General features: G+C 42.6%; 1 protein-coding gene across 4 annotated transcripts in view; it reads right to left on the reverse strand.

The window, feature by feature from the left end:
- CPD (carboxypeptidase D) overlaps positions 1–6000 on the reverse strand; it is an 80264-nt gene extending 74264 nt beyond the window's left edge. For 2 of the 4 annotated variants that reach the window (XR_007146836.1, XM_047832638.1), the window contains exon 1: positions 5198–6000. Coding sequence is in view for 3 of the 4 variants with exons in the window: in XM_047832638.1 (XP_047688594.1) it covers positions 5198–5937 (740 nt within the window). In the remaining variant the exon portion in view is untranslated. The remainder of the gene's footprint in view (positions 1–5197) is intronic. The other 2 variants (XM_047832640.1, XM_047832639.1) reach the window with 2 other exon arrangements.
- Positions 6001–25061: the final 19061 nt, after the last annotated feature.

Below are 25061 nucleotides of genomic sequence, written 5' to 3' on the forward strand. Positions count from 1 at the left end.
CAGGGCTGCTCCCATAAAAGAAACATTTTTTTTTTAATGTTTCTACTTCTAAGCGAACCAATTTATAATTTGGTGAAATTTATAGATACTGAAATACTGAAGAACTCCTTTTATGGTGAAAGCTAGAGGCAAAAACATGCTCAAGTCCTATTTATACATCTGTCTCTCATGTAACAGTTTAAACTATTACTGTGAGTACAGATTAAACACTCTCCTCTTGGCCCTCTAAACTGGATTTTCTTGCTTCTGCCTTTTTGTGGCTGAAATGAACTGACCTACAGAAGTTCTATATATAACATTTCATTGCTTCAAAGAAAATCAGATCTATCATATGTCTAATTTGAAAGGCTATTTTAAGTATCATCAATACCATCCCAGAGAATATCAAAAAGTGAAAATTACTGGTAACACAGAATCTGGTCATCAGAAGACAGAACTTAGCCAATGAAAACAGTGATTAAATACTAGAATAGACTATGAAAAGAGACTAGTTAAAAACTAATATAATTATTATTAGCAACCTTCCAGACACCAGAGGATGCCATTTGGAGTAGCAGCAATAGCACAAGCTCTGAAGCCAGGCAAATATGGGGGAGAACATTCAGTCTCCCAGACTAGTCACTAACCAGCAACAAAATATGATCAGAAGTTACTGCCTCTAAACTCATTGAACCCCAGTTTCTCTCTCATCTGTAAAATGGGGATTAATGCTACCTGCTTCCCAGGATTGTTCTAAGAATTAACACACATACAACACCTTCCAGCACAACAGCTTTATATCCTCTGCTCAACAAATGTTCATTCCTTTGGAGCTATCTAACATCCTAGTGACTAGGGAATCACTGCCTTCAGGCTTTCATTTTATTCCCCACTACCAATGCTAGCCCTTGGGTGACAGAATGATACAGAAACAAAACCTAAGTATATATTCTAACATTCTAATTCCATTCTACCCATCTGGCACCCACTGCTAAGGTATTATCAATTTCCTTTCTGATACGTATGCCTTAAATAATTTAAGTGCTTTTCTCTCCCCCCCCCCCCTCTGATTTTGGGAGAGTTACAAGAAGCCTAGCCTAGTTCAGGCAATCCATTCAGCAACAAATTTTAAGTGTCAACTATGTGCCAAACGTTCTAGGCCCTAGGGAATACATCAGTGAACAAACATAAAAATGCCCCTCATGGCATTCGTATTCTAGTAAAATAAAATGGATAACTGCATATTCGAAATAAGTGAAGCATGTTGTTTTAATTGTATATTTTTCAATTAAAACTTTAAAGTCCAAGATTCTTGGGGCACCTGGGTGGTTCAGTCAGTTGTGTGTCCAACTTTGGCTCAGGTCATGATCTCACAGTTTGTGAGTTCAAGCCCTGCATCGGGCTCTGTGCTGACAGCTCAGAGCCTGAAGCCTGCTTTAGATTCTGTGTCTCCCTCTCTCTCTGTCCCTCCCCTGCTTGTGCTCTGACTCTCTCTCTCTCTCTCTCTCTCTCAAAAATAAATACACATTAAAAAAAATTTAAAGTCCAAGATTCTCTATTAAATGCAGTTTTCACTGTTTGGCATTTTTTTGCAATGCTTTTCAGAAATATTAAAATGGCCTAACCACGGGGCACCTGGGTGGCTCAGTCGGTTAAGCGGCCGACTTTGGCTCAGGTCATGATCTCATGGTCCGTGAGTTCGAGCCCCGCGTTGGACTCTGTGCTGACAGCTCAGAGCCTGGAGCCTGTTTCAGATTCTGTGTCTCCCTCTCTCTCTGACCCTCCCCCGTTCATGCTCTGTCTCTCTCTGTCTCAAAAATAAATAAACGTTAAAAAAAAAAAAAGGCCTAACCAAATACTTGTAGAACAAAATATTTGCAATCTACTTGAGCGATAAAATTCACTTATTAGATCTTCCTTATTTTACTTACGTAGTCTTAAAAGTATGAATGCTACTCTTATAAGGATTTCAAGACAAAGTGATACCTATTACAGTAGCTAGAAATTTACCGCTTTTAGTCTTTATCAAACCAACTTTGCATGTCATTCCAATTTATTTGAAAGGTATTTTATGGCTCCATTCAAATCATTTCTTTTAAGTGTTTTTCATACTTGACTTTACTATCATATATTATTTCTTGCATAAGATTTAAAGTAGCTGCTAAATATAAATATTATAAACAAGAATCTATAGATATTTAAAAGTTAATCTCCAAGTTAACTCTGTTATGCTTTCCGGATAACCCTATAACTTTTAAAAATTAAGAGGACTTGAGTCTGATAAACTAAATTCTCAAGATTCAGGAAACTGTACATATAATACAAGCTCCTCAAAAGTAAATTGTACCCACCCCCAGCAATAAGATAATGCTTTTCACAAACATACCAAATAATCATTTATATGCTAATCTTCTATATAAGTCTAAGCAGGTATATTTAATTAAAGAAGCCTAGTGTGCTTTCAAAAATGGGGGTGAAGAAAACTATAAAATCTTTATTTTAATAATGGGGTTAAAACCTTGTATATTTTCCTAAGTATATGTGTCAATTACCAATAATACAAAAATACCTATTGGATGAAGTATAAAGTGAAACAAAGAAAATTCGCTTTCTTAAGCAGACGGAAATAAGTGTTAAATTCTTACATATCCAAAATAGCAACAAAAATCTATTTCTAATATAGCTAGGTGAGTAGCATATCAAGAAGTTACTCGGGGCGCCTGTGTGGCTCAGTCGGGTGAGCATCTGACTCTTGATTTCAGCTCAGGTCATGATCGCACAGTTCCTGGGATGGAGCCCTGCATCAGGCTCTGCTCTGTGCTGACAGCACAGAACCAGCTTGGGATTCTCTTTCCCTTTCTCTCTGCCCCTCCCCCGTGCTAGCTCGCTCGCTCTCTCTCTCTCTCTCTCTCTCTCTCTCTCTCTCAAAATAAATAAACTTTAAAAAAATTACTCAAATGATTTCAGAAAATACACTGAAAAAGGTAATTTTCCCATACAGACTAATGTGTTCAGTTCTTAATTTTCCAATTCATAAAGCTAACTCTAAGCATCATCTCAAATTGTGTGTGTGCTTGTGTTTTTCATTTTATTCACATATCTGTGTCCTTTATTATTAATTTATCATTAAAGAGTATGCATTTTGAGTTGATATTTGAAAGCTGAAGATGGATGGATGTACTTTTCATGTACACCCTATGTAGGTAGTCACCTACTTTCCCTTCTGATGAGAGTTATGTGTTTGAAACCTGGTTGGGTATGATCAGGATAGTCCATAGCCACAGAACAAAATGACTTTCTGCATAATACCAACAAACACAGATGAACTCAAAATCGTCACAAGCTCCAATCATTGAACTAACCAGCCCAAACCACAACTTATAATTGTTAAATACTGTAATATGAAAAAGTTAACCAGGGAGCAAATTTCTGGCTCCACATTTTAAAGTTTAAAGCTTTTGGTATAGCCTCAAGGTGACTTGCACCAAGGCAAAGCTCATTTTCATTTCTGGTCACCCACCGCAGAACTAACACTGAAGAGAAAAATCTCATCATGGAATTCATATCATATCTGCAAGGGTCATGACGGGGCGTTTTCATTTAAGCAATGCAAACAACGCATTTGATATATCATCTCAGAAAAGCCTCAGCCACCCCTGCTTCTGACAACAAGATATATATATTAAAGTCATGTTTCTTAGGTAAATGTTCAGAGATCATGACATGGTTATCTTTAAAAGAAAAAAAAAAAATCTTCCCAGAATATGTGTGAAGTTAAATATCTACAAGGGAGCTCAAAAGGAGGAGTAAAGTCAAAGGTGGAAGATAAAAAAAAAAAAAGTAGGATTGTCATAATGCCTATGAATTTTCTAGGTCTGCTATACGTACTGAAATCTTATAGAAGCGAGGATTCCCACAGAGAAACTTCTCTGTTCATTATTACCTTTATTGTATCTGTCACTTAGAAATCTTCAAATCAAGACGGCAAGTAACTGTTTATTCACAAGCCTTATGAAAGACACAAAAATGGGGATATGCTGGCAAAGCTGATGCTTGAAAAGGGAAGAAGTACATGCTCACTCCAGACATTATTCCATCTGGAGTAAGTTCTCTCTCCTTTTATTCCTCCCCTCCTCCTTTTTGCTGAAAATCCTACTCATCTCTCAAGACGCAGTTCAAGTTCTACCTCTTCCACAGAGGATCCTTATTATTGCAGCCCACACACATTTCGCCAGTAGGAACCCTGTAAAGTTTAACTGGGTATATAAACACACCTCATACGTATTTATAATATTCTCTTGTTACACACTATTTTCTTGAGGTCTTCATGCTTTTAATTTTTTACATCCCACATAGTGCTTAATAACACTTATGGTATGTATTAAATGTGACAATTAGCCATTCAGCTCTGGCCCACTAATAGTGTGCGAAGGGCATCAGAAACCTTCCAGAGAGTCTAAAATGAAGCAGCTCACAGATGAAGATACCAGCTCTGTGCAAATTCTCCAGCCATAGCCATATGCTCCCTAGCTGAGTCAGAGGTAAAGACTGGAAGAGGACCAGTTTCTGTCAAATAACCAAGAAGACCCAGGGAGTGTCATTTATCATTATTGGGCTACAGTCTCCCTCTATAGCTGTTAAAAGCACTGACAAAGAGTCAAAGAATCTAAGTCCCAGCTACACTTCCCACCATAGAAATTACTTAACCAATCTGACCCTCAATTTCCTCTATATGCAAAACAGGGATTTTAATGATGTCTATTGCATGAGGTTGTGGCCAACATAAAGTGAGATCATGCAGCCCAGGGAAAGAGCTTACTTAGCAGGGTGCCCACAGCAGTAACAGCAATAGCGACAGCTTATCTATAAAATGAGTGAGCTGACCTAAGTTATCCTTAAGTTCTCTTCTATTGCTCATATTCTATGGTCTTGTGATAACACGGACCAGAATGTCAGAAAGGAGTCTCTCTTCCAGCCAAAGAGCTCTCTGCGTTGAACAAATGACAGCCTCTAGACAGCGCTTCTTGGACTATTAGCAGGATAAGAGGCTAAGCGGCCTGGGCCCTGTCCAGGTTACGGCGTGTCGCTCTCCACCTTCACTATCCCGGTCCCTTAGGCCTGCAAGCACTGTTTGAGTGTCTACTGAGTGCCCGCCCCAGCCCCTGCCCGTGGAGGCCCACGTGGATGGGGGTGGGAGGAGAAGGTTCACGACACTCACTTGTTCCTGCGGATCCAGTCCATGAGGGCGCGCACCTCTGGCACTTCATCCAGGGCAGGGGGCTCGCCGGTGCTGAACTGGTCGGGAAAGCTGCGGTTGAGGTCACGACCGCGACTGTTGTCGCGACCGCTGGCCCCGGGAGGGCCACTGTCGCTGAGGCCGCAGTCGCCCTCGTGGGCGCGCTCAAAGCCGTCGGGGTTGAGGCTGGGCAGCACGTACACGTCGGTGGTGTTGAGCAGGCGGACGATGCGCGGGTCTCCGCGGCGGTAGCCAGCCGCCAGCTCGCGGGCTAGGTAGATCAGCACCTGGCGCGACACGGTCTCGTCGCCGTGCATATTGCCCACCAGCTTCACCTGCGGCCGGCCCGGCAAGAGCGGCCCCGCCGCGTCGGGCCCCGCTTCGCCGTCAGGAGGCGGCGGCCCCAGGCCGGCGGTGAGGCGCAGCACCCACAGAGGCCGGCCCTCCACCGAGCTGCCGATGCTGAAGAGGCGCGCCAGGCCCGGGGGCCCCGCGGCCGCCGCCTCCCTCAGCGCCGAGCCCAGCTCCTCTTCGTGGTAGTAGCGGTCGAACTGGCCCTCGTCCGCCTCGGCGCCCGCGCTGGTCGTCGTTGTCGTCGCCTCCGCCTTCTTGATGTGCGCTGCCCGGGCCGGGTTCCGCAGCAGCAGCAGCAGGAGCAGGCACAGCAGAAGCGGGAGGCGCCCCGGCCGCCAGGGCGGCCGCGCGTCCCAGCCGCTCGCCATCTTCCAGCAGCGCCGCTAACCCCGGCTCCGCTCCCGCAGCTCCGGGCTCCTGGAGGCGGGGGCCCGCCGGATCCCCTCCGCGCCTAGCAACCCCCTCCCGCCCTCCGGCCGCAGCCAATCGTGGACGGGCCTTCTGTGGCGTCACGCAGCGGGCGGGGTTTTCCTTAAAGCCCCAGATCCCCCCTCTGGGCGTGCCTTCCTCCCGTCCCGGACGAGTTTGGTCGCTCTCTTCCTTCACTAAGATTCCTCTCGCTCGCTTTCCCTCCTCCGCGTTTCCTCTTCTGCGTTTACTCCGCTTTTCCTCTATTCGTCCGATCTCTCCTTTATGGCTTACCCCTTAAATTCTCACCCGCTTTTCTCTGAGTACTCTTATTAGTTCCTTTCCCATCTTTGTTGCAGCTATCTCCCGCTGCGCTTTAACGCTTAGAACCGAGAATCGAAAGAATCAAAAGGTTCCAAAGAATCAAAGGACTCAAAAAAAAAAAAAAAAAAATCAAAAGGTTCCAAAGAATCAACCTTGTAAGAGCCGAAGGACGCCTTAGCTCTTTCCACCCTGCACGCTTTCCACCGGAGCCGCCCTGCCTTGGCTTGAGCCCGGTGCCCTGTAAGCTGTTGAAGACAGTGGGACACTTGAAGCTCACCTCACAAAGCAGTCCGTTCCAGTTTTTAGTTTCTGTGTTGACAGGAGGTGTCTCCTTTATGTTTAACGGAAATCTGCTAGGTAGTAGGCTCTCTTTGTGTTAATGTGTAATAATGTATAATGTATATTTTGTCTTTTGGTGTCACTCCAGGCTATTTCGCTGCCACTAATTCTTGTGTGTGCTGGTCTCAGCCTTCTGTAGGGAGATTTCATTTCATAGTTCACTTTCTCACCTCTCACACTTATTCCTGAACAAGTTATTTGTTTAACCGTGGCCTTAGAATGACATTTTCAAAGCAGCAGGTATGACATTTCTGGAAATGCTTGGTGAGTATAATTCCTGAACTCCTTAAGGTTTTGTCAAAGCTGGCAAATAATACGGTTTTTATCGTTTAGAGAAAGGGCCTTTTAAACTGGTCTTTAAAATAAGCTTCAGGGGCGCCTGGGTGGCTCAGTCGGTTGAGCGTCCGACTTCAGCTCAGGTCACTATCTCACGGTTGGTGAGTTCGAGCCCCGCGTTGGGCTCTGGGCTGATGGCTCAGAGCCTGGAGCCTGCTCCTGATTCTGTGTCTCCCTCTCTCTCTGCCCCTCCCCCATTCATGCTGTCTCTCTCTGTCTCAAAAATAAATAAACATTAAAAAAAATTTTTTTTTAAATAAGCTTCAGTCACTTTAGCTTGAAGAAACATAAAACCTCACAATTCTTTCATCAAGTGTGAAATTCTACTCATCTTACAACATAATTGCAATAAGTGTTGTATTTCCTTCTTTCAGAGCCAGGCATTTCAAGGCCCTTTCTTGAACTATGATTGAACACTAATATGACTAGTGAAGAATTAATTCATTCCTTTGTCAAATATTTATTGAGTAACTACTGTATGACAGAGCTAGGTGCTGGTAAGATAGAGATCGGATACAGTTGGTGATAGTGCTACAATAGAGATATTCAGGTGAGGGAAATCTCATTCAACCTGAGGAGGAGAAGAGAAGCTGGAAAGGAGAGGAGGAATTCTGGACAGCAGGAGGAGCAAGCCCAGAAAGCTGCAAGGCTTGAGAGCAAATACTGCATGTTCTGAGGACTGCATGCAGATCAAGATTACTGATCTGAAGGCACTCACAGGTGTGGAGGTGACCTGACAGGATGCAGGCCAGAGAAGCAGGACCAGAACCCGAATTGCCTCACAAGCTAGGCTCTGGGGAGCTTTTAATCCAAAAGACCATGGTGAGCCACTGATGGATTTTAAACTAGATGGATTTTAATTTGGAAAAATCGCCTTCACAGTAACACAGAGAATGGAGTGGGAGGCCTAAGACTCTGAGACCGAGAAACCTGTAAGAAAGATATAATCCAAGAAGACGTGATGAAGCTCTTAACCTTTCAAGGGCAGTGCCAGTGGAGGTGGAGAGAAGGAAATGGATTTGAAAGACCTTCAGGAGAGAAAGTATACAGGATCTGGGGACAGAGAGAGAGGATTGTAGGCTGACTCCAAGTTACAGCCTAAGCAACCTGGCAGGTGTTCGCCGAGATACAGGACAGGAGAAAGTGCAGGCTTAGCTGAAGATGATGAGTTTAGCATAGTCGCTGTGACCGGTCCTGTGAATGCCTCTTTCTCCTCCACGCCCCATTTGGTTTAGTCCACATCATGCACAGCAGCTGCGACTCATCAGGAACATAAGCCCCAACTCTGTACAAAGACCACTTCCCCCTGGGGAGTGCTTAATCATTACACTATGCACTTTTACAATAATCCAAATCAAAGAAGCCCCAGGGGACATGTTAACCTCTAATCAAATATTTCCTTTTCTACTATTTTCACTCTCCTTTGAAACCTCTTCCTGCCACCTCACTCTGGTAGCCTCACCCAATGTGGCAGACTTGAAATGTAAATAAACAAGCCTGAGTGCAAGACAATGTGATGTAACTTGAGTCAGCGCCCTTCCAGGAATCCCCAGGCCTCTTTCAGGTCTGGAGCCTCTATTCTAATCAGGTACCCTATGCCAGAAGTTAGAAGTGAAACTCAAAGCTCCTAACCCTGGTCACTGCTCACTGGAGAGGAAACCTCCAGCTAGATACCTCCAGCTGTCCCAGAGAAGTCTTGAACCTTGTGACAGGTGTCCCTTTCCTCCTCCCCGACAAGGAGAGTCTTGGCCTCACAAATGAGGAAACTGAGGAAAAGCTTGAAGGTGAAAAGGCTTCCTGTTCACAGAAGCAGAGCAGTAATGACCTGGATTTTTAAAAACAAGGCGGAGCTATTGGATAGCCTTGTTGACTTTGGTAACTACTTTCTTGAAAAGACTTAAAAGTAACTGAAGCACAGCATAGACCATGAATTTGTAAATGTCACATTATTTGGCACAGACATCCATATACACACAAATTCAGCTTGATAAATATTTATGGAACACCCATTCTAGTGAAAGGTCTGCTTTGCTGGGTGCAGGAGGACTGGAAGCTGAATAAGAGATTCTCCTCCCCCTGGAGGTAAGAGTCTAGTGAGGGAGATAGAGCATAGCCAGGACAGGATATGTCCACAGGGCCAGAGCTAAAGGCACTGTGCTTAGCCCTTTTCATTTGTTGACACATTTAATCCTCACAGCCATCCTGAGGTGGGTACTATCATCATTCCCATTTCAAAGATAAAAAGACTGAGGCACAAGGTCTTACAGCTGGCAAGCCACAGATCCAGGACTCAAACCCAGGGAGTCTGGCCTCAGAGTCTCTCTGTTTAATCTCTATAATAAAACTGTTTTTATGTAGTGAACTAAAAATACAAAACAAAACAAAACAAACAAACAAAAAAAACCCCTGCTATTGGAACACAGGAAAAGACAACTAATTGTGATGAATCATAGAAATTTTCACCGATACCATCAGATCATGAGCTTTGGCATCAGAACCAAGTTCAAATCCTAAGTCAACCATTTTCTAGCTGTTTTAACTTAGGGAAATTTATTTCATTTTTCTAATAATTAAATGAGATAATGCATGTATAATATTTATGTCATATTTGCATATTACAAGCTTTCAGAAATCATTGTTTTTTTTAATTTTTTTTAATAATAATAAGAATTCTCAAATAGGAAAAAAAAGTGGAGAAAAGGTCACTCCAGGCACAATGACCAGCAAGGGTAGAGGGATAGAGGCAGGTGGTGAATGGTGGGAGGAGGACTACAATGACAACAATTTCACAGGCTAGTGAGAGTGACCAGGTAGATGGCCTTGCTATTATCTAAGACAAGAAAGGCAGAAGAAAATCTCCTTGAGATGAGGACTAAATTGGATTGTCCATTGTTTAGCAATGCACAGGTTCCTCGTGATGTTTATAAGAGCAGTCATGGCGCAATGGTTCAGGGAAAACCAGAATGGAGTGACATCAAGAAAGACTAGAAGATGATGAGGTAGAGCTGGTGAAATAATTCTTTTGAGGAGTCCTGTTATAAAAGAAAGTAGAAAATTGGGACTAAGCTGGAAGGGGGCACAAGGCCAACAGAATTTTTTGGGTTTGGGTTTGTTTTTTTGTTTTTAAGATGGGAGAAATCATAGTTTGTTTGTGTACTGATGGGAATGATCTCGTAAAGAGGGAAGATTTGATGATGCGTTAGAGAAGGTGGAGAATTGCTGGAGCCATGGGATCTAATCCACCAGTGGAAGGGCTGGCCTTAAGTAGGAGCACAGACACTTCATCCATAGACACGAATGGAAAGGCAGAATATATGGGCATAGGTACAATTAAGTGGGTAGGCGAGGTGTTGGGAGCTGGTGGATGTTCTCTGATTGCTTCTATTTTCTAATGAAATGGGAAATAAGACCATTAGCCAAGAGTAAGGATGTTATAGTAGGTGTCAGAAGTTTGAGAAAAGAGAGAAAGGTATGAAATAATCCTCTCAAAGAGTGGGAGAGAGAAATGGAGAGTAGTAATAGTTTTCGGTCATTGACACTTAATAGGAACTGGCTGTTTTTAAACACATCCTTTAGACCTGAAAGCTAATGGGACATGGAACAGAAGGGTTTGTTTGTTTGTTTGGTTGGTTGTTTGGTTGGTTGGTTGATTGGTTTTTTGATAAGGAGATTGTCTGGGAGCCTGAAAGGTATAATTAGAGTCCAAAGAATTGAGTTCTGAAAAGCCAGATTGAGGGGATGTGAGATTCCTGAGAAGATAAACAGAGATGAGGGCAAGACTGGATCACAGTTAAATTCTCCATTTCATTTGAATTTTGCTCCATGCCCAGGTCCCCCTAGTGTTAACTCACCCAAACAAGTGACCACTTGCTCTTCATCATCTCTGCAAAAGAAAGTCAAATCCAAGAAACTTGCAGTCCAAGAACCACTAGTAAGAGATCAAGTCATCTCATTCTGACCAAAAGCAACCATCTGAAAGCAAATTGGGGATTTGAAAGATATCACGTCAATCACAGTTTGCATAATAATACCTCTTTACATGTGATTTCTCACGTACATATGTTATCTTGCTCACAACTCTGAGGGGTACCAAGGTTGCCTACAAAGATTCTAGCTTTAAGCTGTCACTAACCAGCTCAGACAAGTCACACAGCTAGACACAGGGCAGAGGTGGGAACTCCAGCCCTACCTGCAGAATCTTTCCAGAGCTCCTGCCGCCACACCCCGGGACTCACTGCACTTAACTCACTCTGAGCTATATGTGTGTGCTGTGTGTACACCTAACTTATAATGAGAAATATTGAAAGAAATAAGCAACCAAGCCTAAAACAGAAGTAGAAATGTACGTTGGTGAAAACTCTTTAAAGAATGTGGAAATAATCTTAAGGTGTTAGTGATCAATAACAAAGAAAGGAATGCTTTATTCAGGTGACCAGACACGTGGTTAGTGCCTATGGGAGAAGAAACTGAAGAATTAACTGAGGCCCACGGAGACACATTCATTTAAAGAAGAATTAGAGGGGCGCCTGGGTGGCTCAGTCGGTTAAGTGGCCGACTTTGGCTCAGGTCATGATCTCGCGGTCCGTGAGTTCGAGCCCCGCGTCAGGCTCTGTGCTGACAGCTCAGAGCCTGGAGCCTGTTTCGGATTCTGTGTCTCCCTCTCTCTGACCCTCCCCCATTCATGCTCTGTCTCTCTCTGTCTCAAAAATAAATAAACGTTAAAAAAAATTAAAAGAAAAAATAAACATTTAAAAAAATAATAAAGAAGAATTAGAGAAACCGACAAAAAGTTGTCTATAGGTGACAGGGATGATAAAGACATGAAGCAATATCCAATTAGAATTTTCACAAATTTGCTGACATGTTCTAAGTAGCAAAATACAAGAATGGCTTAATTTCTGAAGAGCAATTTTTAAAAATGGAATGAAGTCTCAAGGTGGGTGAATCAAAGGAATTTTCAAGAGATTTGACCACATCAGTTCTTGCAGGTGCTGTTGGTTCCCTGCCCAGATTCTCTGTACCAAGCCAGCATACCCCTTCCCTAGCTGCTGTTACACCTGCACCCTTTTCTGGAAGATTTCCCTTAGCTGACAGGAGATGCTTTGCCCAGAAATCCCTGCCAAGTTACACACACTGTCTGTATGCACGCCTCCTCCTTGCTCTGCTCTCCCACTAGACTCGTCCTACTGTTTCACAGATGCAGGGTGCCTTGTCTCTGGATGGGAGAAACTTTGGAGCAATTTATGCTCCAGAGCTCTCTGTGGAATCAGGCTGAGGTAAGAGTTCTTTCATCTCTACTTAGCTTCTTCCCCATCATGCTTCCTTTAATCCCTTGTAGGTTTCTCCTGAGGGCACTTCCTCAATAAATCGTTCATCCAAGAACCCCTGTCTCAGACTGCACTTCTAGAAAACCTGCCTTAAGCCAGCCGGATCGGATGTAACTCCACAGTATGTCTCTCTATGGATTAGATAGAACACATTTTGCTTTATGTTTTTGTTGTTGTTTGCTGTTTGTTTTTGTTTTCATAAAGTTTGCTGTTGCTTCCTTGGGGTCTGTATCTTTCCAGACCAAAGAGAAATGAAAGATGTTTATTGAAATCTCTTCTAAAATTTGCCCTTGGTTAGGTAAGCCTCTTCTTAAAATTTTAGTTAGGCCTGTTTCTAGGGCAGAGATAAGCTGTTGTCTAATCACGAGGCTATGACAGTGATTTTGATCTGTATTGCCAAAAAATTCACTATCAGCCAGCACCAAATGGACAGCAGTTCTAGTCTCATGAGGCAGAGAGGGAGGGAAGCAAGTATCAAACACTTTCAGTTATACATATCAGAAAACCTGACTCATTCTAACTTGAATAATAAATGGAATTTATTGGCTCGGATAACTGAGAAGTCCAAAGGAGAAGTTTGGAGTCAGTCATTGCTTTTTACCCTGTGACTAAACAGTCGCCACGCACCTGCCTTCTACAGTGTTCACTTTATTCTAAGTTTGACTCCACTTGTGGTCCCAAGAGAGCTCCCTGAAGCTCCCCAAACCACACTCTTTCTCATTTATACTCAGCAAGAAACAGAAGATGCCCTTGTCCTATTAATATTGCTGAGTTTCACTTAGATTGGCTCAGCTTAGGTCACATGCCTACCCATGAACCAATCACTACAGGGAAGATGGCGTATAATGATTGGCTTAGTTTAGGATATGAACGCCAGGGATGGAATCTGATCCCCAAGAATTGCATGGATCTTCACCGGGAAATCAGGGCCTATGGCAAAAGGTAAGTGGAGAATGGGAGCTGGGAAGACAACCAATCTATACCCACCTGCTTCACCAGACTAGCAGCAGAATATTTTATTCACTCTACATTTATGACATGTATCTGTGTGCCCTGTTCTGGCACGAGGGGTGGGGTGGGGGGCCATGTTACTGTGCATGAGAGGAAAGGAAGAAGGAAGAGAAAGTGCTGCAATGAAGTGAAATAAGCAACATGGTGAAATAAGTAAGAAATAGGTGAATAAGTAACTATGTATGCACACGGTGATGATAACTAATACCTACCTGGGCCTTAGAGCTTCCAGTATGCTTATCATAGTTTGTTTGCTAATCCTCACAATTTGAAGAGGGACATTTGTCCTTATTTCTGGCTGCCCTGTATCTGAGCCTCCTCCCTGATTTTAGGGAATCCTCCACCTTATGAGTCTTAGTGGGAGGCAGGACCTTCTCTCACTACACAGGGTGAAAATGCCAGGATGTGGGCACACACCCTAGGTTTGGCCAAGCAGGTGAACCCATGAGCAGCTTTGAATTGTGACACAAGGAGGCGGAGACTATGGGAAACTCATTTTGGTTGTACTGGAGCAAGGGTGCCAGCAACCTGTAGTTTCCATGCAACAGAGCAAACAGGTCCCCCTCCCCACCCCACCCCACCCCCACTGCTGAGCGCCACTCTGGGCACCAGCAGTAGTGGCCACGGTGACGGTGGCATGTGGTGATGGTAGCAGCAATTCCCTAAATTTGACTGTTTGCTTTGGGGTATTGTTCCCTGCTGGGTATAATCTCTGGTTTTCCAACCCTCCTAGCAATTCCGTGGACCAACCAATATCCTTTAAAATTCACCTTCAACCAGAATTAGTTTTGTGGCTGCAGCTTATTGAAATACAACCTTTTGGGGTCAGGTGTTTTTTTTTTTTTAATCAAAAAAAATTTTTTTAATGCTTATTTATTTTTGAGAGCGACAGAGACAGAATGCGAGTGGGTTAGGGGCAGAGACAGAGGGAGACACAGAATCCGAAGCAGGCTCCAGGCTCTGAGCTGTCAGCACAGAGCCCGATGCGGGGCTTGAACTCACAAACTGTGAGATCATGCCCTGGACTGAAGTCGGACGCTCAACTACTGAGCCACCCAGGCACCCCTGGGGTCAGTTTTATCATCCTCATTTTTCAGGTGAGAATATACAGGCTCTGAAAAAGTAAGTAGCCAGTGCTGAGGATCACACTATCTTCCAGCTAGTTTTTTCAGTACATGCCTCATTCATAGGTAATGGAGAAACTGGGAAAGGCCCCTTCAGTTCCCAAACAGTCCTACCCTCTCCCCGTATGTCTAGGGCCTAAAATGTACCATTAGAGATGGGTTCCTCGAAATCTGAAAGGCTTTCACAGGCATGCATGGCAGGGATCTTGTGATCTTAGCTGAGACCAGGGATGGGGCAGGAAAGGTGGGGATTCTTACCTTAGAGAGGATTGTCTAACAGCTGCTTGAGAGTGGGGCCCATGAGAATGGGATATGGGTGGGTGGCACAGGAGAAGGAGAGAAATACTAAAAGAAGAATAAGGTTGCCATGTGACTGGAGCCAAAAACAGACTTTGTCCCCACATTTCTTTATATATATATATATATATATATATATATATATATTTCTGAGAGAGAGAGAGAGAGAGTCACAGAGGGAGTGACAGAGGATCCAAACTCTGTGCTGACAGCAAGAGCCCCATGTGGAGCTTGATCTCACAAACCATAGATCATGACCTGAGCCAAAGTTCGACGCTTAACTGACTGAGCCACCCAGGCGTCCCTGCCCCTGCATTTCTATGGAGGATCTTTGGCTTGTCTGCTTAGTCTGCCTGGGTAAAGCCTGGAGATGTCTTGGGGCGCCTTGGTGGCTCAGTCAGTTAAGTGTCCAACTTCGGCTCAGGTCATGATCTCACAGTCTGTGAGTTCAAGCCCTGTGTCGGGCTCTGTGCTGACAGCTCAGAGCCTGGAGCCTGCTTTGGATTCTGTCTGTCTCTCTCTCTGCCCCTCTCCCGTTCGTGCTCTGTCTCTCTCTGTCTCAAAAATAAATAAACATTAAAAAAAAAAAAAAAAAAAGAGTGGCGATGTCAGCAGAGGAAGCCCCAGGAAAGACAGGATTATTTGATACTGATGGCTCTCAACCCTGGACACCTTTTAAAATCACCCAGGAAGGGGAGCCTGGGCGGCTCAGTGGGTTGAGCGTCTGACTTCAGCTCAGGTCATGATCTCACAGCTCGTGAGTTGGAGCCCTGCGTCAGGCTCTGTGCTAACAGCTCAGAGCCTGGAGCCTGCTTTGGAGTCTGTGTCTCCCTCTCTCTCTGCCCTTTTCCCGCTCATGCTCTGTCTCTCTCCCTGTCAAAAATAAACATTTAAAAAAAAAGAAATCTTTTAAAATACTACCACCCTGCATCCCCTGAGAGGGGGGAGGGTAATAAAGGGTGGGTATGAGGGTGGAGGAGTCTCAGAGAGAAAAGGGCTCTTTTGGATTGGAGGAAGCTCTTAAGAAGTGAGACTTTTAGGGGCAACTGGGTGGTGCAGTTGGTTAAGCATCTGACTCTTGATCTTGGCTCAGGTCATGATCTCATGGTTCATCTCATGTGCTGACATCATGGAGCCTCCTTGAGATTCTCTCTCTTCCTCTCTCTCTGCCCCACTCACATGCTCATGGGTGCACATGCTCTGTCTCTCTCTCTCTCAAAATAAATAAATTAACTTAAAAAAATGAAGAAGTGAGACTTGAAGAGAGAGAATGTGCTCTATAATAGTAAGGTAAGTTAACCATACCTTACTTTTCAAGGCTTTTATGGGAGTTGGATTTGGATTTCTTTTGGATGTGATTCTGTGCTGAGACAGGGCTAAATACAGCCTAGTTTTACTTGGGTTATACCCTATACCTATTTTACAAGTTTGCCCAAGGCTGGCCCTTGATTCTAGCCACAAATTCAAATGGGACCAAGTGCTCTCTTGCCCAGATGTGGTAAGGTATGCCTGAATCCAAAGATACCCTCCAAAAAAAGAGCAAGTAACTGAGACTGTGCACTCTTGCATAAAGCCTCAGAGCACAACTCACACCCCCTTACCAGAAAAGTATTCAGTTACCAGGGATGCTCTGGCAGCCAGCAACTTCAGCCTCTAATTTTGATGAAAATACTTGCCGAGACTGAATTGGCACAAACAACGTGCATTCACACCCAGCCAGCTGGACTCCATCTCAAGAGTACACGATAAAGCTCCAGAAGGTGAAGAGATTGATGCTATTTATGGAACAATCTGCAGTCATCTTTCTGTTATAGGTCTGGGTGGAAATGGTGCAAGAGAATATACCAGCTATAAGAAGAAAGCAGCTACTGAAATGGTGCAAGCCCACCCAGGAGCCAAAGCTCCCAGGAGACCCTGAGCGCCAAGGACACAGAACAAGGCAGTGGGTTTGCAAAAGGACCCTTGTGAGAAGCAATTGCTAGCTCATATGCTCACTAGAGAAAGGAAACACTTTTTGCAACACCCAAAGAAAGGAAAGAATAGACAATTAAGCCAGATAAAATAGGGTGAACCGATGCAATCAAAGATACGACGGAATGAGTGGAAATTATAGCAAATCTCTAGGGGCACCAGAGCAGATGTTCCCACCAGGTTCTTGAATGCTGCTTCCCAGCACCGCCCCACTCCTCACTCTAATCTTTGTCTCCTTCCCAGCACTTTATTCTGTTCTGCAGACATTCCATCCATTTGTTAGTTCATCCAACAGACCTTGACTAAACACGGTCTCCATGCCAGACCTAGTACAAGGCTCTGGACACAAAGAAGTGAAGAAAACACAGTTAAGATCAGATTAAGAAGACCCTCGGGCCTTAAACACTGAAGAGATTATGGTGTCCCCTCCCTGAAAGAAAATTCAAAAAAAATTTTTTTTTCAAAATGCCACAAACCTTACATATGTGCTAAAATTAAAATAGCTTCTTTCTAGATTCGAGGATTACAAAATTCTGGTTCCATTAAAGGTGAACATTTCTCTTGCTTCCACTTTGGTGTTCTTGCTTTGCTGGTGTCTTAAGGGGTGGCCCAGTTATGGATATCTTCCCTGCCCTTCAAAAGCCCCTGGGAGGATGACCCTTGCTTTTCCGGCTACCATGACTGCTCTTCTCTTTCCCAATTTCTGGTAGTCATCATGGTTGTTAATGAGTGAAAGGAAGAAGGGGTGGCAGCAAGGGAAGAACTAGCATTCTGGAAAAAGGACCAGCCTGCTTGCTGACAAAATCACACAAAAAACATTGGTCTCTTGTATGAAGGCACTGAAAGAGCTTTTGGTAGTTGTGCTTCAAGGTGTGGAGAAGGTTTGGAGCACACTAAGTATAGTTTCCATCTTAGAGTGAACTAAGTCATGTTGTACTTTTACCACTAGCTAGAAATACAGAAATTGGGGGGTTATATGACCCCAGGCACAAAGATATGGCTTCAACAAATGTGCCTTCTTTACCATAGCCTTGAGCACTAGAATTATGGTCACTTCTCGAAGCTGAACTCAGGTACCAGTGGAGCCCAGAGACTAAAGCTTGGGGATAATGTTAAACCAGGCAGAACTTGGTGGATAGCAGGTCCAGAGAAAAGCAGTATAGGAATGGGTCAAGGCCATTAAAAAAAATAAAGGCAAGATGAAGTAGCCAAAGGAGAATATAGGAAGAGGGACTATGAACATGCTAGCAAGGGAGGGTAGGCTGTTAGGAGGCCTGGATGGGATTTTGGCTACTTGGCCCAACAGAATGTTGTTTAAGTGGAACCCCCACCTCCCAGTTTTTAAGTTAGCCTGGGAGATCATACAGGAACGTGCCATGTATGCTTAGATAAACTCATAGCTGAGAAATGTACAAGTTAAGTGAGATTAGAAATGTCTGGGCTATATCTCTGATTTGTGGTTGTCAGTGAAGTGAAGAACAAGGACTCTAAAAGACTTCTGGATATCATGAGAATACAAACATTCTTAAAAATCAAGATGAATATACAGACGTGTATTGTTTTACCTGCCTCAAAGAGTATTCTACTTCTTTGGAAACTGCCCCTTCCCTATTCCAGACATAGTTATGGTGGGGTAGTCCAATCATAGTTTCCCCATTCTCCTGCTACAAGGCTGGCACACAACCCAGGTCAGTCTCCACCATAAATATGGTGATTGGTTCAGGGACAGTGTGTACTCCAAGCTAGAATAATCAGGGTTTTTTTTTTTTTTTAATGTTTACTTTTGAGAGACAGAAAGACAGAGCATGAGCAAGGGAGGGGCAGAGAGAGAGAGGGAGTCACAGAATCTGAAGCAGGCTCCAGGCTCTGAGCTGTCAGCATCGAGCCTGATGCGGGGCTTGAACTCATGAACTGTGAGATGATGAGCCAAAGTCCGATGCTTAACCAACTGAGCCACCCAGGCACCCCAGGAGGGATCTTTTTGAAATGAAGAAATGTAAGAAGGGCATAGCCTCAGGATAAAAAACAGTTATTTCCCCAAAATGACATTTGGATATGTTCTGCCACATTATTCTTACTCTTTTTATTTCATTGCTGATTAATTTTTTAAAAATCTTCCCAGATCAGCACCGATTTGGGGACCAGAGTTTGGAACTAGTAGATACTACAAAGTAGGAATTGATGGCACCACCAGTGATAGAAATCCTGAGCTCACCAAACCATTATTCTCATCCAATATGACATTTCTAGTGTCCTGAGAGAATGCTTTCTTTCATATGGAAGAATCTTTTTTTTAATGTTTGAGTTTATTTTTGAGAGCACGCAGGCAGGGGAGGGGCAGAGAGAGAGGGACAGAGAATCTGCTGTGCTGACAGCAGCGAGCCTGATATGGGGCTTCAGATCATGACCTGAGCCAAAGTCTGGACGCTCAACTGACTGAGCTACCCAGGTGCCCCTCACATGGAAGAATTTAATTAAAAAATGGCCCAGAGACAGCTACTGAAAGACTGAGACCAGAGAGGCCTCTTCACGAGAGGATGACAGTGAAGGCTGGGCAAACAGTATTTTCCTAACCCTGATACCATTAGATAGCACATTCGTGGTTCTCCTGCACCTATGCTCTAATTTGCGTGCTTTTAATGGGTCACCTGCTTAGCCAGCAAAAGCTTCTGCAGCTGCGGCTTCCCAGAAGCCAGGAAGTGAAGCAACCCAAAGTTGACGTAGCCAGAGAGGCTGAGTCTGCGTTGGTGGTGGCAAGGTGAGAAGAAAATATAGCAAGTGTGAAACCACAAGGAAATTCATAGTTGGTTCCAAGGTTCAGCCTTTGCAGCGGAGTCCCAGAAAATCCTAAGAGCCTGAACGCTAAGCTTCATGCACCTGCCTAGGAAAGAGGTGAATGGACATGGCAAAGTGAGGTGGTCCAGGAATTCTCAATGTCTGCAGTCTACCCCCTTCATATTTTATTAAATTAGCATAATTAATGACATTCATGCTGATTTAATAAAATAGCATTACAAAATTCCTTAATGGTATAGCCAAAAGTATTTACATATTAAAAAAGACACAGTTGAAAGGAATCTGTGTCATGTGATTAATATGATACTCCCAGCATTTGTATACATATATATCAAATAAGACTTTATTTTTTAATGTTGACTTATTTATTTTGAGAGTGAAAGTGGGGGAAGGGCAGAGAGAGAGGAAGAGAGAGAGAATCCCAAGTAGGCTCTGCACTGACAGTGCAGAGCCCAACACGGGGCTCTAATTCAGAAACCATGAGATCATGACCTGAGCCGAAGCTGGACGCTTAACCAACTGAGCCGTCTAGGCACCTCTCAAATAAATAAGACTTAAAATATATTTTCTATGTTTTTTTCCTTCTAGGTAAGTAGCTTGCAGCAGAAAAAGGTCTATGCTAAAACACATATAGAAAAATAGTCACATGGGGCTCCTGGGTAGTTCAGTCAGTTAAGAATCTGACTCTTGATCTAAGTTCAGGTCTTGATCTCAGGGTCATGAAATAAATCCCAGTGTTGGGCTTCACGCTGGGCATGAAGCCTACTTTAAAAAAAAATCACTTGGGGCGCCTGGGTGGCCTAGTCGGTTAAGCCTCTGACTTCGACTCAGGTCATGATCTTGTGGTTCACAAGTTTGAGCCCCATGTCAGGGTCTGTATTGACAGCTCAGAGCCCGTAGCCTGCTTCAGATTCTGTGTCTCTTCCTCTCTCTGCCCCTCTCCTACTCACGCTCTCTTTCTCTCTCAAAAATAAATGAACATTAAAAAGAAAGCTTTTTTTAAAATCACGTACTGTCAGAAGAATCACAAATAAGGACTCATTTTTATGCACTCCATTGGGGATTCCCTCTCACCATGCTCAAGCTCTCATACTCTATGCCAGTCTCTGCTCCTATGGAGAAGCCCTCCTCATCCTACTTGGGCTCTGACACCCTCATCAGATCACCTCCATGCGTGGACATCTTCCCCATCTGGCTCAGACTCTGACACCCTACCCTCAGCCACCACCACCACCACACCACATGGACACCCTTCTCACCCTGCATAGGCTCCAACTCCTTGAACTCAAGCAGCCCTCCAACTCCAGTACCCTGCACAGATTCTGAAACCCACTCTGTGTGGGCCTGCTCCCCTGCATGGATGCCCTCCTTGCTCCACTCAGGCTCTGACACCCTGTGACGGGATACACCACCACATGGATGTCCTCCTCACTTTCCATGCCAGCTCTTCTTTGTTCAAACATGAAGGACCTATTTTGTAATTATCTGTATTGTTTTGCTTTATTTATAGATTTACATAGATTTGACTTCATGATTAGTTCTGTATAATATTTTCCCCATTCCCTAGTTTTTTATTCTGAAATGTCTTAATTGGCTGGATTTCATCGTCAGGTAGCTTTTTCAAAAAGTGGTCTCAAAAGAAGTTTGAGTGGGAGAGAGCCAAAGCATAAGAGACTCTTAAACACTGAGAACAAACAGGGTTGATGGGGGGTGGGAAGGAGGGGAGGGTAGGTGATGGGCATTGAAGAGGGCATCTTTTGGGATGAGCACTGGGTGTTGTATGGAAACCAATTTGACAATAAATTTCACATATTAAAAAAAAAAACCCAAAAAACAAAAAAAACAAAAAGTGGTCCCATATGCTGTAACTTCGTTGAGCTTAAGCACATGTGAGACTATTTGTGGATTGCCTTCATACACAGGTAGAAATTTGGCTGGGTATAAAATTCTTGGGTCACACTCATTTTTTTTTAAAACTCTGTAAACATTGCTCTATCATTTTCTGACATGGATCATTACTATAAATGAGTTTGAATCCAGCTTTAGCTCTTCCTATTACAATTGACTTGTGTTTTTTGCCTAGATATGTGTAGGGTTATTCACTTGTTTATCAAGTTTAGTCATTTCATGTGACTATCATGTTTTTATGCCTCTGGCATTAATTTTTCTTACAACACAATGTATAATTTAAATTTGTAGATTCTGTTCTTCATTTCAGGAAATTATTTCTCTCTTTGAATATTTTTTATTCTGCATTTGCTCAGCTCTATACTTCAGGTACACCAAGTATATATGTATATGGTAGACTTCTGTTGTCTTTTTTCAATGTGTATCATTTCTATGACTGCAAAATTCTATATAGACATAAAATGTCTTAGTTTGAGCTGTTGTAGCAAAAATACAACATAGTCTGGGTGGCTTACAAACAGTTCTGAAGCTAGGAAGTCCAAGATCAAGGTGCCAGTAGATTCAGTGCTTGGTGAAAGTCCACTTCCTGGTTCATAGATGGCTGTCTTCTCACTGTGTCCTCACATGACAGAAGGGGCAAGAGAACTCTGTAGGGTTTCTTTTATAAAGACACTAATCCCATTCATGAGGGCTCCATCCTCATGACCTTATTACCTTCCAAAGGACCCACCTCCTAATGCTATCACCTTGGAGGTTAGGATTTCAACATACGAATTTTGGGGAGACACAGACATCCAGTTTATAACATAAGCATAATTATTATTATAGGTATGATTCAAGTATGGGAATGTTAATGTTATTTTTCAGTTCAGGTCTTAGATACTAAAAACTTTGTGGATAGTCTTTAGTGTGTGTGTATGTGCTTGTGTGCATGCATGGGAATGTGAGTACATTGTTTTCATATGAAACATTAAAAAGAACCAAATGTGTGCTACATGGCTGCTACTGTTTATAGTAATATTGAAGGGGAGAAAACAACACTTATTTGGGGACAGATATAACACAGGTCCAAGTTTTATAAGTATGTGAATGTGTAGTCTCTGATATAGTAGGCTGAGGTAAAAGATATCACAGCAGCTAATTTGTTTTCCAAGAACTACAGAGACCAGACAATAATTAGAACCAATTTTTATTTAATGTTTAAATGATGCTTAACAATTGTACAAGGCAAGGACATAAGTACTTTATGCAGTTTATTTGATTTTCATTTGCACAGTAACTATGTAAAATTATTATTATTAAGCCATCATTTAATAATGGGGGGACTATCTTAGAAGGGTTAAGTAAGTCTTCAGAGTTGCCTTACTAGTAAGTGGTAGAGTGGGTTTGGAAGCTGAGTTTCCCAGAGCGGTGTCTCCACATTAATCTGGATTCCGGATTCACTCCCTTTCTGCTACCGTAGAAAGTCCTGAAGGAGGAAGAGAGATGCATGTGCCTCTAAAGGGTACTCATATTTTAAGAAGTCAAATCTGTTGGTTCCCATGAATACATATTATCTTTACAGAAATATGTTGGAACTGTAAAACATATGGACTGGAAAGACATTTTTAGTTGCTGTCACCCACTCACTTTTTTTCAACTGCTCCTTTGATCCTCTCTCTTAAGGTCCCAAAAGGCACTCAAGTTCAACATGTTTAAAATTAAATTCATTGTTTTATGCTCCAATAACTTTTTCTTCCTCAGTTCAATCATTGACACCTTCCTCTCTTTGCTTTCTACATGCCATCAGTCACCAAAGCTTATTGCTCTGTCTTCTCATCACTTCATTTTCTTGAATCTGTCCCTTTCCATTCAAAATGTCACCACTCTTTTTCAACCTTTTTTATTACTGCTGACGTGGAATGTTGCACACCAGAGGTGACTGACAGGTCTCCTGGCCTACCATCTTTTTGCCTCTCTCTTCCTTTATCTCTTACGTAGGTTCAGACTTCTCTTTCTAAGCAGTGGTTTTCAAATTCTTTTGAAAGCACACTCTCCCAATAAAAATGCTTGAGCATGAATTTCCAGTATATTTCTTTATTTCTAAGCAATGTATACATGTGACTAAACATATATGAACACTGTAAAATGGGCATAAGAATATAAATTAAAGGGGCGCTTAGGTGGCTCAGTCAGTTAAGTGTTCGACTTGATCTCAGCTCAGGTCATGATCTCATGGATCGAGCCCCAAGTCTGCATCCCAAGTCTATATTGTCAGTGCAGAGCCTGCCTGGGATTCTCTCTCCCTCTCTCTCTGCCCCTCCCCACCAACTCGTACACACACACACACACTCTCTCTCTCTCTATCTCTCTCTCAAAATAAATAAGCTTAAACAAAAAGAATGTAAATTAAAAGGGAATAGAGAGGAAATGAATATTTTTACCTAAATTTGTATTTGATTTTTCAGAGTTCAAAAACATTTTTGTTCTCTATACACCTGAATAAATTTCACTGTTTTTTAAAACTTTATTTATTTATTTTTGAGAGAGAGTGCAGGAGGGGCAGAGAGAGAGAGAATCCCAAGCAGGCTCCACACTGTCAGTATAGAGCCTAATGTGGGGCTCAAACTCACAAACAGTGAGACCATGACCTGAGCCGAAACCAAGAGTCAGATGATTAACCGACTGAGCCACCCAGGTGCCCCAGATTTCACTGTTTTTGTTTTAATGTTGGTTTAATAATTTGTGACTCAGAGATTCACAAATATATTTCTAAGTTCAGTTTATTTTGGAAATAAGTTTTATTAATTGTCATAGCTGAAAATGATACAAAGTAATATAGTATTAAAATGCACTAAAACTACATTACTAAAACCTAATATTCATTTCCATCCACCAATTATGTGAAGTTTTATTGAAATTCAGCCAATACATTTACTGATGTCAAAGAGTTATTCTTGCAAGCCAATTCAAAGGTATTGTAAACCTATGTCTGGAATATTAATAGATTCGAGGGCTGTGTTTCCAATTTTTTTTAAGCATGAAGATACAAATGTTACTTAGGTAATGTTACAGCTTTGTCAATTTCAGGAATAAAATAACAACAGATTTCCAAGCATCCATTTTCAAAATGGTCTCAGTAAAAAGAGTTTCTTTGCAAAAGCATTTATTTTCACCTTCACTATTAAACACCTTTTTTTAAAAGATACTATTTAAATGTATTTATAATTTTAATATCTACTGTGTAGCACAGTATTGAAGGTCACTTGGCATAAGAGAAAAGGTCAGAAATTTTGGAATCCTAGTCTTTTTGTAAGAGAGAAAAATGTGTAATTCATCTCTAAGTTGGCAATCCTTTTAAGGTCTCTACTCCCAAAATGACCTATGAACCTGTCTGATACAATTGATTTTTATGGTCTCTCCCTATTTCATTACACAATATTATAAAGATTCTACTACTTAGGGCCACAGTATGTAGAGCATGCGACTCTTGATCTCAGAGTCATGAGTTTGAGCCCTGCCTTGGGCATAGAACTTACTAAAAACAAAAACAAATAAACAAAAATCAAACAAAACAAAACAACCCCCACACACACAAGATTCTACTACTTAAAAGTCTTGGGGGTGTTTGGGTTTTGTTTTTATAAAAATGGCCCTAACAATGATACCCTA

Source organism: Prionailurus viverrinus, chromosome E1 (genome assembly GCF_022837055.1).
Source record: "Prionailurus viverrinus isolate Anna chromosome E1, UM_Priviv_1.0, whole genome shotgun sequence".
In the NCBI taxonomy this organism is placed as follows: domain Eukaryota; kingdom Metazoa; phylum Chordata; class Mammalia; order Carnivora; family Felidae; genus Prionailurus; species Prionailurus viverrinus.